At 43.2% G+C, this 16,865-nt stretch overlaps 2 protein-coding genes across 3 annotated transcripts in view; one reads left to right on the forward strand and one right to left on the reverse strand.

The window, feature by feature from the left end:
• Positions 1–2,515, forward strand: part of RNF32 (ring finger protein 32) — a 19,471-nt gene extending 16,956 nt beyond the window's left edge. Inside the window, exons 7-8 of the mRNA XM_015415077.1 lie at positions 1,433–1,600; positions 2,267–2,515. Of these exons, the coding sequence (XP_015270563.1) occupies positions 1,433–1,600; positions 2,267–2,515 (417 nt within the window). The remainder of the gene's footprint in view (positions 1–1,432; positions 1,601–2,266) is intronic.
• A 767-nt stretch (positions 2,516–3,282) lies between these two features.
• Positions 3,283–16,865, reverse strand: part of LMBR1 (limb development membrane protein 1) — an 85,074-nt gene continuing 71,491 nt past the window's right edge. For both annotated transcript variants that reach the window (XM_015415089.1, XM_015415098.1), the window contains 7 exons: positions 16,197–16,273; positions 15,869–15,946; positions 14,545–14,618; positions 14,244–14,334; positions 12,490–12,556; positions 9,297–9,458; positions 3,283–6,821 (listed from right to left, as the gene is read on the reverse strand). In XM_015415089.1, coding sequence (XP_015270575.1) covers positions 6,736–6,821; positions 9,297–9,458; positions 12,490–12,556; positions 14,244–14,334; positions 14,545–14,618; positions 15,869–15,946; positions 16,197–16,273 — 635 coding nt within the window. In that variant the 3' untranslated portion in view covers positions 3,283–6,735. The remainder of the gene's footprint in view (positions 6,822–9,296; positions 9,459–12,489; positions 12,557–14,243; positions 14,335–14,544; positions 14,619–15,868; positions 15,947–16,196; positions 16,274–16,865) is intronic.

Here is a 16,865-nt window from a genome sequence, read left to right on the forward strand (position 1 = left end):
AAAGAAAGTCCCCTCACCGTAAAATCAACACCCAGGCCAAACCCTGGACCTAGAAGCATGAAATTCAGGGAGAACACTCCTACCATGACGTAGATGCTCACTAAGAAGGGATTTTTAAAAATTTGACCCCTAAGGGGGTCAAAAGGGGTAAAATGTGCTCACCCCATTGATTCCTATGTGGCTGCTAGGCTGCTACCTCCTTGAACCCCCTGTTCTCTGACTGGTCAGCTGCAGAGCTCAATGTTCTAAGTTAAAAAAAAAAACAGATACAAGAGACTGCACAGAGCTAACGACAGTTGAGGAAATTAGGAATGGCCAACAACCACCTGTGAGGTGCAGTAATGCTGCTGGCCCAGCCTCTCTGATGGCTTCCAACATGCTCCCCCCACCTCCTCCACCTAACAGGTGGTTGTCTGTCAGGTGCAGCAATAGGTGCAGGGTGCTTAAAGCCACAAGGGAGCCCACCCCAGCAGTAATGCCTTAGTGATCCTGCCAGCCCTGCGTCCATAGTGCCTTCTAATACCCCTCCCACACTGGACAGGCAGCTGCCTGTCAGGTGTAGGAGAGGAGGTGGGAGGCTTACAGCCACTGGGGAGGTTTGCTCAGCAGAATTACCTTAGCCAGGGGTCATTTGGACCCGGAGCGGGCCAGAGCAACGCTCCAGCAGCCAGTGCCAGTCCCCTCCCATGGGATAGTCCTTTACTATCTCCCTTGGCGGGGTGGCTGGGGAAATGGAGGTGAGGTGTTTAAAGAAGCCTCTCCCCACCCCATTTTTTGCTTCCCCAGCCAGTGCGCCTTGGCAGGCCACTTGGCAGAGAGCTGGGAAAGGCGTCCCCCATCGTTGTGCCGTAGACCCCGCCCTCGTTGGCCACGCGCATTCTCAAAGGGCACTTCCTTTCCACTGCAGTCCTTTAACTCTTCAGTCTTGTTTCTTTCCACCATATGGGTGTTCTACATACCCAGATAGGATTCCCACTTTAAACTCAGGAGTAGATGCTTTAATTCGAGGAACCTCACACGTGTATTCCTAATATGGCCAGCAGCTCTTTCATACTTTTTAACTCAAGGAGACGCTTATGGCATAGGATATGTAAAGCTTCATAGGTTGGTATCTGTGTAACGGAAGGAAATATTTGCATTTAAATTTGGTTTAATCCAGTTTGCAAAAAAATAAAACTAGTAGTGTCACTGTGTTAAAGATGTTCCTGTTTTACCACTGTTGCATGCCCACCCCAAAAGTGAGTTTATTAATAGGATTGCTCCCTCTGAAGTAACCTTTAAATATGAAAGCTTATAATACTACAACTTAGATCATATGGCTGTCATACTGTCTGCAAATGGAGCACCTGTAGCATTGAAATGGCACGGAGTTTGCAACTGTCTGCTCACTGTCCATTACGGTCTGGAATAAAAAAAAATATGTCCCTTTTAGTTTACAGAGATTTGCCAATGCTTACGGAATTTGTATGAGAACAATGTAGATAAACTCTTCTCTGAGATTGATTCTACAATAACTGCAAGTCAAACTCTATTTCAACAACTGGACAAAAAACTGGGCCCATTCATAAGTGAAGCTGAGTGGGAAAAAATACAGATGCAGGTTAGTTTGAGAACTGGAAATTCAACTTGGGCTCAATGTACTCCTGTTATGCATTTACCCACCCTGTTTATATCCTGTTGTCTTCCTTCTAGCAGTTTCAGGTCAGTGCACACAGACTGTCCCATTACAGCCTCATAACAACCATATAAAGTGGGATAAATTATGAGATAGCAACTTGTCCTTGGCCAAGCAGTGCGCTTAGCAGCCGCATAAGAATTTGAACTTACGTTTCCTTGTTCCAAACCCAAAATTTGATTCACTGTATCTCACTGGCACACAGTGCTACGAGTCTGGCCTGGCCAGAGAGCAAAGCCATTTACTGTACTGTGTCTTACCACTCTGTTAAGCTAAGCAAGTGTGGAATTTTCATTAAGGAGTCTTCTGATAACAGATCGTGCCTCAATGCTGACATCCCACACTCACCTCAAAATTATAGTCACCCCTTCTGCTATGTGAACTGCGACGTTCACTGCTTGCTTATTTGCTTTTTCGACCAAATCCACCTTCTCTGCAGCTGTTGCAAAAACAAATTCAGAAACATTTTACAGTAATTAACAAGAATGCAGTTTTATACAAGGGCATTTGGAATGTTCTGTTCAGAGAACATAAGCTATTGCTAGTAACATTGTTCAGTATTTTCTAACATCACTTTCATTTTTGTCTCAGGCTCTCCGGCAAGATATAGCTGACTGCCCAATTTGCATCATGCCCCTCAGTCACCCCACTGGTCTTCAGGATGGACTTCCCCAGGACAGCCACCAATCATGTTCACGCAAGACTGTTCTGCTCTCCTGTTCACACATGTTCCACAACACCTGCCTTCAAGCATTTGAAGAGTTTTCCTTAGGAGAAACACCCATTTGCCCCTTGTGCCGCTCTTGCTATAAAAAGAAAATCCTTAATATGTTAGCATAAATGATATAATTTACTACATTGGCAGAAATATTAATATACTTGGAGAGGTGTGTTGATCATGTTTCATATAAGCTGACTCCAGGCTGAATGCACATACAAGCCTGGGAGACTGGCTCTTGCAACCCCCCGGGCCTGAGATTGTTCAGGACCTCATCATGCTCCACCACCGGGTGGGTTAGAGATTAGATTTTAAGCCAACCTGGCCCCTGGCCCCAGCCTCTTCTCTGGGCAGTGGCACTTCCAACAACCTCTTCAAAGCTATCCATGAGGAGATAAGGAGCAGGAAAAGGATTCCTAAACCCTAGATGGAAGAGGGAAAAGAAGATCTACAGCTGATTTGTGACCCTTTAATCCATGACATTTTTTATCTGAGACCTTATTTCCCATAGAACACTTACTTTCCCGTTTTCCTTCTGAGAGCTACAACTAACATATCCTCATATGCACGTACTTTGTGTGTACACCAACATAAATTGCAAGGGCAATGTCCATTCTGCTGAAGAAAGTCCCCAGGCTCCTTGTATGGGCAAGTCTCAGACTGACGCTGACTGCACACCCATAAAGGATTCGCAACATCAAGGCTACGTCACACTTGTGCAAATTTGATCCCAAAGTGCTTGAGGTATATACCGATCCCCACACCAAAGATCTGCCGTTACAAAACTTGATCCGAACAATACATTTTGAAATCAATTCATACAAGAACATCTTGTCAAATCCTTTAATTGACACTGTAAAACAGCCAACTTTGTAAAAGATATTGGAGAAAGTGGAGAAAGATAAACATCACATTACAATCCGTAAACAAAGTGTTCAGTTAACCCAAATTGCGGCTATTTCTCAAGTAACCCACGTCAGCTTGAGCTCAGCTTAGAAACAGCCGAAGGGTGTGCTCAGACTTTGCGGTGACAGTTCTGTCCCTGTTCATTAACACGCTGTGCTACCAAGCCAAACAGTGGCTTACCCAAGAAACTTAATTCACATACATTGTTTTTGGTCTGATTTGATAATATACCTAGTTTATAAAACGAAAGCATTATTTGTGCTTTGGCCTCATAATAAATGAGGCAGATGATTGATGTCAGAAAAGCTTTTTATACCTTAAAGAGGTACAGAACACTTGACTCTACATGAGTCAAACCACTAGGAATGTACTGCCAATATCCATCAATGAATTACTGCTTCTACTTAATTGAATTTAAGCCTTTTAAAATGTTTATGCGTATCTGGGGGGGGTAGAGATGGACAAGACAATAGCTAGGGTTTACCTTAAATTTCAGACATTGAAATTGTACACCTTCACTGTGTTGGCAGAAAACAAGTTTGTGGTATTGTGTGCTACTGGCACCAACATGCACTAGACAGACTCAAGGTACAGCTTCACATGTCTGATTGGACACACGAAATTTCCTAGTGAGGGGCAGGTACGTATAGACAGGGTGAAACACACACCTGACTCCATAAATTACAGCCATCAGGATAGGCCCTCTGCTATAAAGAGCACTTTAGGAAACCCTTTTTGACTATGTCATAGACTATGAATGCCAGCCAATTCCAGGATGCCTTGAAGGCAGAGTTCCCAGGGAACTGCTTCCCCTTCAGCATATCCCCCATTTGATGGAATGAGAATGTATCTGCTGAAACAGTTTCCATTGGAGTTAAGACCTGCTTTACAGACTATTTCTCCCCATACTCTCCCAACTGCATTTATTGGTTCTCTGTAATTACAAATTTCTCCCAAAATAACTTTCTACACATGGAAAATGTGGATATTTCAACCACATTTCCCCTTCTGGGCCATACTAGGTTGATAGATTTGTAATCGTATCTTCCATAGTTTTTAAAAGTGTTAATTGGTGGAAGTGGGATGGGGGTTGATACTAATGGGGCCATGACACCAGCTAAGGCAAGTTAACTTTTCCCCCAGCTCAAATCATACAGATGCACCCCAGGAGGTATTTCTCCCCCCCGCCCCGAGAAAAGCATTCAGTATGTGTATGATACATGAAGCTCTTGATAGAAATCTCTCACAAATACACCTCAGCTGTAATTAGACTTCCAGCACAAATCAAGTTGCATCCTTAATGGTTTTTGCAGTTATCACATAGCTGAATCCAAGAGTATACAAGTGCTTAAAATCAAACTATTAAATGTACAGTCATACTTCATGTGACTCTTACCCAAGCAGGCCAGTAACGGCGCTCCAAAATTCCTCAAACAGCTCAATGAAGTCTGAATTCAAGCATGTAGTAAATGCAGTAGTTATGGCAGCGATCTGGTTGAGTCCATTCTTGAACCAAAGGAGTGATTATATGTATACTATGCAGAATTCACGTCCTCTGTAGGCATGTTACTTGTTAACCTACTGCGATATGTCTCCCTGCATGTGTCAGGTGTAGATGTCAGCGATGCGTATATGTGTCCCCTGACAGGCAACACTGCCCAGTTTTAAGAGGAGGAAGATTCATCAAGGCAAGTGATAGCCAAGCCTATCCTAAAATTGGTTGCTACTCTTCCATAGGGGTTCAGCACACTGACCAAACTGATTACATTGCCGCTATAAGTGCAGGCTTCCACTATGTAAAATCCCAGTTACTAGGTCCCATTTCATAAAGGTACTTCTGCATGTGCTGTTTTATCACGTCCACTTGGGATGTCCATAAAACCACTGGAATGTAGTTATTCCAAACAATACCCTCCAAATTTTTTAACACAAGATTTGCATTAAAATGTGTGAGAAATTGAAGACATTTCTAATGTTCAAGAACCCCACAATGAAGAAAAACTCTCGTTAACGCTAACAAAACTAGCAACTTTTAAATCTTTTTTTAAAGAGTCAGACAGCCTGTTAGGTCATCTGAATATTGTACGTGTCACGATGCAGTGTGGATGAGTGTTCCTAGGTTTGCTGAGATTGACATAACACTGATATTCTTAAATGAGGTGAAACATTTAATGTTGCAGGTTCCCGTTCATCTTCTAAGTGATAACAATGCCCTCATCTATGCAGCTAGTGGCACTTCACCATCCAACAGCATGGTGAATATACACTGGCTCCTACAGTCTACATGCTGAATATACACTGGCTCCTACAGTCTACTCGCCTCCATTCACAGTATGTTAGCCAACATGCTCATTTTAGCTTCCTTCAGCTTCATGTGCACACAACAAAGAATCATACAGTCTGTGAATGTGACCTTAACTAAGCCCCTAAACAGGAATCTAAATTTTCACACTAAAAAATTTTAGCATGTGGTCTGCTTGGCAGATTACTCTGGGTTTCAAAAAATATATAGGTGTGCATATAGTCATGGACTTACAGGATTGAATGAAAAAGTGGTTTGCTTCACTGAGCTGGAATGCACTGCATACTTACTAGACCTAAACCCGGGGTTTGAGAGGAGCGGTTTACTACTGGTAAGTTATGTCAGTACGAAAGTTCTATGCAACTGCCACCTCCTCACTGTCTATGCATGGGGGCTACACATGGCACAGAAGACGACCAACAGTGTTCCGTGCATAGTATTTAGTGGAGTGTATGATGGCCATGTTGCTCACCTATCCCTTATCCACAGTGATTGCAGGTCCGCCAAATTATACTCTGTTTACTAGGCTCAAATTTAGCACTGTGGTATGAAACAGAGTTACTGTGTGGCTCACTAGCTGTGGAAGAAGTCCTGTCTAGGGATAACCGGAGGGCCACTTACAATTTGCAACTAAGAACTGCTGGCATCTTCAACACAGTGGTGCAAACTGGTCAGGCTAATGCATTGGTCCTGGGCCTTTCTGCCCTCCGCAAGTTTTCACGATTGATGGCAAAGCAGCAGCTTTGATGGAAGGCTTGCCACTGACAGCTAACAAGGCTCATCTTTAGACCTCACTTCCAACAGACCTAGCCTCGCTCTTCAGCAACGTATTTATGCACAGAAAATTCATTGCCTGGTCTGCTAACAAGACAACACGGAGCTCTGTTCAAAGAGGACTGCGGTTTTCTTTACCATTTCCAGATGTCTCTCTCTGCACCAGCTGACTGAATAATTAAGACAGACCCATCCCAGTGAGAAACGAGTGCAGTCTGATGCATCCAGCTCTCTCGATCGCATTTTTATCAACTTGGACCCAACAGACAAACAAAAGCAATTAAAAAAAAAAAACCCCAAGGGTGATGAAGTGACAGGAATGTCATGAAGTCAAAAGGGCTCAGCTCCGTCAGCTGCTGTTCACAGTGTTTTCTGGTGCCCGTTGGCAGAGGGCTTTGTCGTCTCAGAGTCTCTTGCACTGTGTGAGAGCTGAAGTTTGTCTAAACCTGGAAAATATAAGACAGGGAAGTCAATGCAAATTTCTCTTCCATTTCCACTGAGCAGAGGTTACAAGATACATACAACAATGTTAACCATACACTATTGAGGATTTGCCTGTTATACTTGTTGAGAAATGGACTAATTTATGGTTTTATATCTGCTTACACACGCAACACATGGACTGTGCACACACCTGTATACCATAGGCCTAGAGGAAGCTGTTTGCATCCCCTACTGTGAGTGATTTCACACTTGCCTGCATTTCATGTTAATGTACGGTAGTTTGCACACATTCAGCTCAAAGCCTTATGGGAAGAAGAAGCACATGTTAGCCATCGTGGGCAGAGGCAACAAGCAAGAAGAAGAAATTCCCCCATTGCTGAGGAGACTAGATGTCACCATAACATGGACCTGATCTGCATTTGAATTGCCGTTTCCTGTTGATGGTGCCTTGTCTGCCTGGTAAAGCCAAGATCCATCTACACATCAAGGAAGGCACAGGAAGCCGAGACTTCACACCTGGCCAGATGGTGTTCCATGAGATAGAGTGTAGAGTTTCAAATATTGCCCAACCCATAGAATACCTGCCCCTTTCTACATGCACCAATGAGGGAGGTCATGGGATGGACTTGTAAGTAGGTGGGATTACAGTTTGGCAAGGTGCCACCCACCTGGAGATTCAACTATAAAAGTAAAGACCAAACGTTAGGTCTTTGCTAGCCACATCCCTTCTCAACGTCCTCTGTCTTCTTTTCTACCCCTAAAGTGCAGCTCTCTATCAAACAACCCTTTTACCATCCTACATCTCTTGGACTGCAGCCAAAGAGATCCATACTTTGCTGGCTGGTTCTAGCAAGTGTGATTTAGTTAACACCCCTAGGTATTACTTTCTTCCCCTATCTTACATTGCATCAGACAAGACTTCAGGAACAGGCAAGTATAAACCGATACCTACCTACCTCCAAGTAAATGAGAAACTATCTTGATATCTTTCTGTAACTCTAAAGGAACTTGATTGTATGTGAATGTGTGAATGATTTTGTGTGTATGTGATTTCGATATTGCTCAGTAAAAAGACAATTGGCAGAACCTCCGTAAACTTTGGCAAGGACTCGCGTTAAATTTAGTTAGCCATCTGCTGTAAATAAAGCGATTGGCGTAACATACTTTTTCTACGGAAGACTAAATCTGCGGGCCAAAAAGCGGCAACAGAACATCTAATTCCCCCTTCAGTGTCTCACAGGACTTTCCCATGGTGTGACATTACACTGCTGTATTTCTTCCCTCCCTCCTCTCCATCACTGGCTGCCAGTGATGTGATCACAGTTTACTCTCTGGCCTTGGGGGCTGGTCTATTTGAAACAACAGGTTTGGAATATCTGTAATGTTTTAACTGAAGGTTGAGAAGGGAAAAAAACTTATAGGACAGTTTGATTTCTAGAGTGGGCTTTGCAGGAGAAAAAATAGTAATGGGCTGATAACCTAGAGAAGATGTGATGATTTACTATTGTGAAAGAAAAGATGGAGTTACATAGAGTAAGGAGAAAATATATTTGCACTGTAAAGCTAAGAAAAATATAAAATATTATGTTTAAGTTTGCAGCTATATGGGATTTTGAAAGCTAAAAAGATGAAGGAATATCTTAAAGGGACCAAATTATTGTTATACAAGAAATATGTGACGAAATTAGAACTGTTAAACTGTTGAAACACCTGTTTCTTTACTTTTCTATTTTTGATTATAAAACTGACTAATAATAGGGTAGCATAGATAAAATGAAATATAGCAGATAGGATATAGAAAAATGAACTATATATTGGGAATAGAATTTTGATTAATGATATTTGTTGTGGAAGTTAAACAAGGAGGGAAAAGGAACTATGTATCTAAAGATGTTGTGAGCAAGACAATGTCTAGATATTTTTAAAAGGTATTGCTCTTTTTATGTTTTGTTTGGTGTAATTCTTAAAAACTAATAAACTTTGCCCATTTGGGCAAGTATTTTTTTTAAAAAAAGATCATCATTTATAGGTAAGCAACCTGTTTTTAGAGGGAACACTGCCAGGGAGGCTTGGCACTGTCACTGAGCATTCAACTTGTGCTTGCACAACTTTTTCCAGATGTAACTATGCTACATTTCTGCAAGTTCTGCGCTCCTGTCTCTGAACTTCCCAGCATCTGCCTTCTGTTCGTGATCCAAAGCATCCCACTGCAAAAGGGCACAATTGAGAATCTTATGAAGTTAAAAATCTTATGCCCGTGCATTCTCTTTAGAAGTCAAGCAAGACACAACTACTTCCCATGCCACTGCGTACCAGGTAAGCAGAAGGGGTTGGTCTTTTTTAAATCCATACCTTTCCACATAACGGGAACCTCACCAGTTACACTCCCAAGCGTAATCTGAACAGTCCTTCAGTTTGAACATGAGTTTGAAGCGAAAGCACATATAATAGGATGAGAATGAAAGAACATGCGTTACCCAATGCTTTGAAGAGCTCTTCTCTAACTGCAGAGGTGAATTTTCTGACGAGACACAAGGTTGTCATAATGGCAAAAAGCAGATTGTAGGATAACACAATGTAGAAGTTTCCTAACCAGTTAAACCTTCCGAAGTCTCCAAGGAGGTCAAATCTGGTAATGCCTGTGGGGAAAGGGCAGAGAAATGCAATTAATTCAGAAGACATCTGTACTAATACGAAAACCATAACATTTTACATGCAATATAGCTATCATTCCATAATGCAATCCATTATTTTGGAAGCTGCATAGATAAGCAGATGACCAAAAAAATGCCATATAGCACCTAAGCAAGCTGGAGGGCCAACTGGTTACAGTTCTACCTGCAAACTCAGTATTTTGAAACTATACCGTAGGCTTGTAAGAAGAGGGCAGATTTGCTACAGCACCAGGCTCCCAAGTCTTTTGTTATTTCACGGGGGCCAACAACACAGTGCTCCATGCTCAGTAGAGAGCCGAGTGCAGGCCCAGGAAACCTGCCCTGTGCATCTGCCTCAGAGTCCAATTAAGCCATTTCCAAAAGCAGCACAACGTCGGCCTCTTAAGCCTTCGACACGGTGCTGCGACGCTGGTGCGGCTTCGTCATGCATTCAGAGAAAATGAGGCGAGTTTTTAAAACAGGTGAATTGGCTTGATCATTCTCTCATTTGCGTTTCTCATCACGGCCACAGCCCTATTCCTTCTACTGTCTACAAACCTGCTTTTGTAACGCTGTGAAAAGCTTCTATGAATCTGTTTAACTTCTTTCTTTCTTTTCATCCATCCAGTGCCACTGGGCATATCGTGTAATGTGGGGCATGTTGACATTTTGCAAAGCGCCACATGACTCACTGTACCCGAACACACTCAAGTAATCCTGTTTGGACAGCTGTGTCTGTGCATTTGTTAGCAATGTTTTAACCGTTCATCTTTTCTGTTTTTGTCTTCCCTTTATCTCTATAGCAAACGATTTAGGAATTTCATTTGAGGGCCCCAGAGAGGGGAAACTATTGAGTCTGGCCATTAATTGGGGGGGGGGGGTTGTTACACAACAACTGCACACAGCATGGACACTTTCTAAAAAATTATTCTCCCATTCTTTCTCCATGGAACCTGTCTAGGTTTCTCACAACAGCTTAGTACCAGTGCATAAGACACAGAGTTCACAATGTTAGCAAGTCTAACAAAACAGGATGTCTACATTTTCTTTGTACGTGCATTAAAACGTATACTACAAAGTTAACAGCGCAATCCTATGCAGAGTTGCTCCAATTTAGGCCCACTGAAATCAATGAGCTTAGTGTGGAGTAATTAATTCTCCATAGGACTTCACCACAATTGTGCTAAAATAAGGAGACTCTGCTGTTTACACGAATAGTTCTTCCGTTTGCCTTTATTTTCTGGTATTTTCTAACAAATCCCAGCAAATGTATCCACAGCATGAGTAATTAGACACCACACAGCTTCATATTTACATGTCAAACATATTAATTTTGTTCTATGGTCATAGCTGTTTCTCTTAGACTAATTACCAACCAGTCTCAAAATTACAAATCTCAAGCAAAGCACTCCAAAGAATGGTGATGTCTCTACTCCAGGTGTTTTGGGATAAAACCAACTAACCAGATCCCTTCCAGTTTGGGTTCTGGCCTACATAACTGACCAAAACCAACAAGCATGGACGGCTTCAAAAGGGAATTCGATAAGCATATGGAGCAGAGGTCCATCAGTGGCTATTAGCCACAAGGTATAGATAGGGACTCTGGGGAAAGTGATGTTCTGTCATCTTGGTGCTTGGGGGGGTCTACAGTGGGATGGCTTCTAATGTCCTGGCCCCACTGGTGGATCTCCTGATGGCACTGGTATTTCTGGCCACTGTGTGATACAGAGTGTCGGACTGGATGGGCCTTTGGCCTGATCCAACATTGGCATCTCTTATGTTCTTATGTCCTCCAACTTCATGGCTTTTTCAAGTCAACTGACAAGGAGCGTGCCCCTGTTCTTGGTAGCTTTCAGTGTCAATCCCTGCATCCTGGGCCCCCGGGCCAGGCTGGATTACAGCAACTGTATTCTTTTCTACTGGGCAGATCCCAAGGAGGACTGCTGGAAGGTGCCAGTTCTGCCCCATGGCCTTTAGGGCATCACAGCATTCTCTCATCGTCCGTGTCGTCTAACCTCTACCAGGGATCTTCTGCTTGTCCAATTAATGATTTAATGTTCATTAATTGGACAAGCAGGTGATAGACAGCCAGAAGTGTCTTCCCCCAGCTCAGGCTTGCCCACTAACCAGAATCGCTCCAAAGAAAGCAGGCCTTGTCATGGTTCCGCATGACCTGGTAACAGCATCCTGACTGGGCCATTGTGACAAGCTTTGTGCTACTCTATAGTTGAAGACAGACTAGAAACTTCAACTGGAGAACAACAAAGCAACCAGGACATTGACAGGAGGCCACCAAAAAGAAAACATAACACTAGCTCTAAGCCAGGGGTCTCCAACTTTTTTAAACCTATGGTCACCTTTGGAATTCTGACAAAAGGCAGTGGGCACAACTGCAAAATAGCTGCCACAAAATGGCTGCCACGGTAGGCAGAGCCACCTCAAAATGGCTACCACAGCGAAGATCCTTGTGCTGTGGTGGCAGCTGCTGCCAAAGCAATGTTTTAAAAAATCAGCACAGCCAATCAAATCTTCAGTAGCCAATCAGAACCTTTATTGGGCAAAAGCCCCACCCACTTTCTAAAAACACATGGAGGGCACCCGGAATGGTGTCGATAGGCATTGGGGACCCCTGCCCTCAACAATTTGAGCTGAGAGGCCCAAATCCACTGGGACGTACCTGTCCAGATTTAAGACTGGAGATGACCAGGATAGGCAAACAAGCCCTACTAATCTGCTCGATTTTCCCAGGCTCATGCCAACACCTGGTCCCTCTCACCAGTACAACAGCTTCTCTAGAACTGAGAGTGACCATTTTTTTACGTACCACAGCAGGGCTACAAAGAGTACAACACTGACATGGGAAGAATGGTCAGGATCGGAACTGGCTTAAGCTCCAATACATTTCTGTAGACAGAGGGTGGTACCCTGCTCTCTGTAGTGCTCACATCATACTGTTTCCCATCTTCTAGCAGTGACAAGCACTTCCATTTAAAAAAAAAATGAAAGAAAAACTCACCCAGCGTTCTTGACATAACTGGCAACGCCGAACTGAGGACTAAGATGGAAACACAGTTTCCAATTATCTGTTTGGACAAAAAAGGGCTGTCATCAATATGCTATCTCAATTTAAAACAGCATCACAGATCCGATCTTTAAGCTTGGCAAGTGGAGCAGGCAGGGAAAAAAATGCAGTTCTGCTGACTTGATTGCTTCTCATAGTCTGCCCATTCCAAAGGCCTCCAACTGGCAGAATGGTAAGCCAAGGGCTCTCAAAAAATCAGCCACGGGGATTTCTAGTTGAAATATTCTGTACTATATATTCTCTCACGTTCACACACCCCAAAATGGCTCTGAATCAGTTTCACAGATGTGTCGTGCGCAGCTGCTGTATTAGCTTAACAGGTAGTTCAGATTTTGTATAGGCATCAGGCTCCTTACTGGTCGGGTTAAAGTTCACAACAACGTTTTATCAGGAAATGACAACAGCATAATGTCCCAGCAACTGGAATGCCTCTGGTCTCTATGGAGCAATGAACAGCAGGTCAGCCATGCTGCCTGTGTTGATCCCAGAGCAATATTCCAGTATAAAGGAAGGATCCCTAAAAGCGGCAATGGGCATCCTCCGTGGGCATTACTGACGAGCAGCAGCCCAAACAGAGCACGTATATATTGCTGCACACTTCATAGCGTCTGAGGGCCAGTTCAGAAATCACTCACTCATGTGCTTGCTCATACCCTTCCAGGGCCACTCAGCATGTATGTTCATGCTTGACTTCTGCAAGCATTAAGATTCCCTCTCCAGCATCACCAAGTCATAGGCAAAACCTTTGGGCACAGGTGTGCTCTTGCTGCTTGCACAAGAGACCTACCTCAATATCAGTGTAAAGATTTCCCAAAGCTGGAGCAAAATTCCATGGGGGGGGGGGTTTCTGATGACTCAAAGAACCTAAGGCATAAATGAGCCGCAGAGCTCATGCCACTGGCTTGCAATTTCTGTTTTCCCCGCCCTCCATCCTCCCAAACTTTTCCAAAATGCTGTACATGAAAGGGCTGAGCAAATATAATGAGACTGCTCAACAGTTTTAATCAAGGATCTTCTATACCACTGTTTACTTTCCCACTTCCACAAATTCCTGACAAGGTGAAAGCAAACCCTCCACCCATCCTTCTTTGAGTAGGGAGAAGAAAGCCCCCTTTTTCTGTAAGAGGGGAATCTCAAGAATTGGTAAGTCAGTTACTTGGTTCGTTTGATTCCATCTATGGGAACTGTCTTTTATTTTTAGTACACATCTTAGCCTTTGCTGTTCTAGAGTCAGAGTAAAGTTCTGGAAAAAACAAAATCACTGACACCCTGGAGTAAAGAAGAACCATTTCTTCATTAGTCCCTCAAAATGAATGAATTTGCCTGCATCACTTGAAGTAACCAAATCCTTCACGTTTCAAACAAGCCTCTAAAGCATGGTTGGCATAATCAAAGTTACTCATTAGCAATAGTTTCCTAGAGTGGGGGGAGAACCCCTTCACTGGCCAGCTACAAGCTTTGCCATTCCTGGCTCTTTACAAGTGAATGGAGGCCACCCAAAACAAACAGGACTGCAGGCCTCCCCTCTCCCCACTTCAGCAGTTTGAAAATCTTCCCCTTTTGTTTACGCTGCTTACAAAATCCTAATCGCCACAAATGAGCTATTTAAAGCAATTACTGTCCACAGATGTCGGTTTGTCTTGGGTGGCAAAAGGGAATGAGGAAGAGGAAGGTTTGTTGTACCTTACCTTCGTCATGGTTGTGTCATCCTTTCTGGGAGTGAAATCTCCAAAAAAACGCAGGCTATAGAAGCCGACGACAGAGGAGACCATAAGATAGCTGTGAGAATCAAGGAAAAAAGTATCCCCCAAAGAATGCCAGTTGAATGGCTGACTTGACATTGTGAATAAAGAATTCCTACTTTATTTAAAATATTTATTAGCCTTCCTTCCTTCTTTACAGAGGTCGAGGTGGTTTAACAATATTAATATAATAAAACATAAAAATCAAGATTTAAAATCACAATTTAGGACAATTTAAAAAGGATACAAAATCAAAATGATCTCCAGAGCTGCTCCCACAAAACCAAATGTGGACAGAGAGGCATTTCCTATGCCAGACCCCTGCAAGAGATTTTTTTTAAAAAGCACTGTATTTCCATTTCATTTAATAATGCACTACACAGAGAACATAAATTCTTCCAGGTACCAAAGCATTAACTGCTGTGGACAGAAATCATATAAATGATTCATTCTGATGACATTTTCCCTTTGATAATTTTTTATGAGAGACAGTGTGGTGTAGTGGTTAAGAGTGGGGGACTCTAATCTGGAGAGCCGGGTTTGATTCCCCACTCCTCTGCATGAAGCCTGCTGGGTGATCTTGGGCCAGTCACAGTTCTCTCAGAGCTCTCTCACCCCTCATCTACCTCCCAAGGTGCCTGTTGTGAGGAGAGGGAGGGAAGGTGATTGTAAGCTGCTCTGAGACTCCTTCAGGTAGAGAAAAGAGGGGTATAAAAACCTACTCTTCTTCTTCTGTGTTTAGCTGATTGTACATTATCAAAGATCCAAAGGATCTAGCTGTGTTAATCTAGTGCTGCAAAATAGTAAAAAGCCCAGTAGCACCTTTAAGACTAACAGATTTTATTGTAGCATAAACTTTTGAGAAACACAGCTCTCTTTGTCAGATGCATGGAGCATCTGACGAGACCTGTGTTTCTCGTAAGCTTACGCTACAATAAAGTTTGTTAGTCTTAAAGGTGCCACTGGGCTTTTTACTATTTTACATTATCAAAGTTATCAATAAAGTTGGATGTTCCATATGAAAGCAGAATATCCTTCCTACCTTTACCCATCTGTCTTATATTAAACAATTTATATTAAGAATGTTATGGCAACATATTAACATCCATCAAAAAGCACAAATAACTTTGGCTGCTGCCAAAATAAGCTGGAATACACACGATTCCTTCTAACAGCCCAAGTCTAACAAAAGAAGTTCAGCAACAACAATCCAAAGGAGCAATAGTACACAGCTAGAACTCTGTTTAGACAGTGCCCACTACTGAAGAGACAAAAGGCCTGAAGCAAAACACCTTGCCTGTTCAGCAGCAGGAACGGTTATAGATACATCTAATAAAGACCCAGATGGGCATGTGGTTAACTCTTGCGCATCTTGCAGTGGAGCCAATGCCACATTTCCACAGGCACAAGGACTTCTGCCCACAAAGGGTGACTTTCTAAGTGCCTCCTTCTATCAGCAGCCTGAAATGCCCTCCAAAATCCTGCTGAGGGGGAGGGGGGGCATATACATTTTTTAAGAACACACACACCACACAGATCTTTCAGAGGGGTAAAACATTTTTTAAAAATACCCTTGTTCCCTTTGGCATTGCAGTTTCATCCACCAGCAGACAAAGAATATTGCAAGCAACTAACAGGACTGAGATGGCCTGTGGAAAAAAAGAAACAACATCCTAACGTCAATGAACAGTTGGCCAAATTTCACATCGGTGAGCATTTTGTGGATTAACAGTGAAATTCTCTGCCGGGACAACAAAAGCCAGGGCTGGCGGTACAAGGAGAGAAAGAAAAGAGAGGGATTCCTTCCATTTCTGCTGTACACCTCTCACACATACATGAAAGATCACTAACCTCAAAGGGACAGATGGGTTTTAAGCATGGAAGGAAATTGAAACTTACCGTTTCAATTAGCAGCAGTATCATTACGGCTGGATACACAAGATTCCTCTCCCATGCAGAAGCCTTTTTCCGCCGTTCTTTCAAGAGAAAAACAGGCACCCTTACAATCTTAAGGCTGCTCAAGATGAACACTGTCTTTTTATTCTGAAAACTAGAAACTCTCTAACAATCTCAATCACCGTGTACTGAAAGCAGACCAAAAAAATGGTAGAAGCCGATCCATTGTGGAAAACCTAGGGACAGGGAGCCCCAACCTTGTCGAACCTGGGGGCACACAGGCAATTTTGAAAATTCAGGTGATGGACACAACAAAATGACTCCCGTGGGGGGCGGGGTCCAATCACAAAATGTTGGGTAGTTCTAAGTCAAGCACCCTCCTATGATGGAGGCAGCAGTTTCCAAATGGGTGCCCTAGGCAAACACAGAGGAGATGCCTTCTGGGGTCTTTGGAAGCACCCCCTTCTCCAGCAAAGTAGAACAAAGCCAGGGATTGGTTCTTTGGGAGAAGAAGCAAAAGGTTTCAAGAAATGCCCACGTATCACACTGGGGAGGGGGTGTCACTGCCCTAGGTCAACTTTCTGGTCTACCAACAGCTTCCGTAAGGGCTTAATCCTGGCCTAGAAAGTTCAAGGGTATGGATTGCTCTCATGCAGATCCCTAAATTGCCCC

Source organism: Gekko japonicus, unplaced genomic scaffold (assembly GCF_001447785.1).
Source record: "Gekko japonicus isolate JY-2015 unplaced genomic scaffold, Gekko_japonicus_V1.1 scaffold1771, whole genome shotgun sequence".
NCBI lineage: Eukaryota > Metazoa > Chordata > Lepidosauria > Squamata > Gekkonidae > Gekko > Gekko japonicus.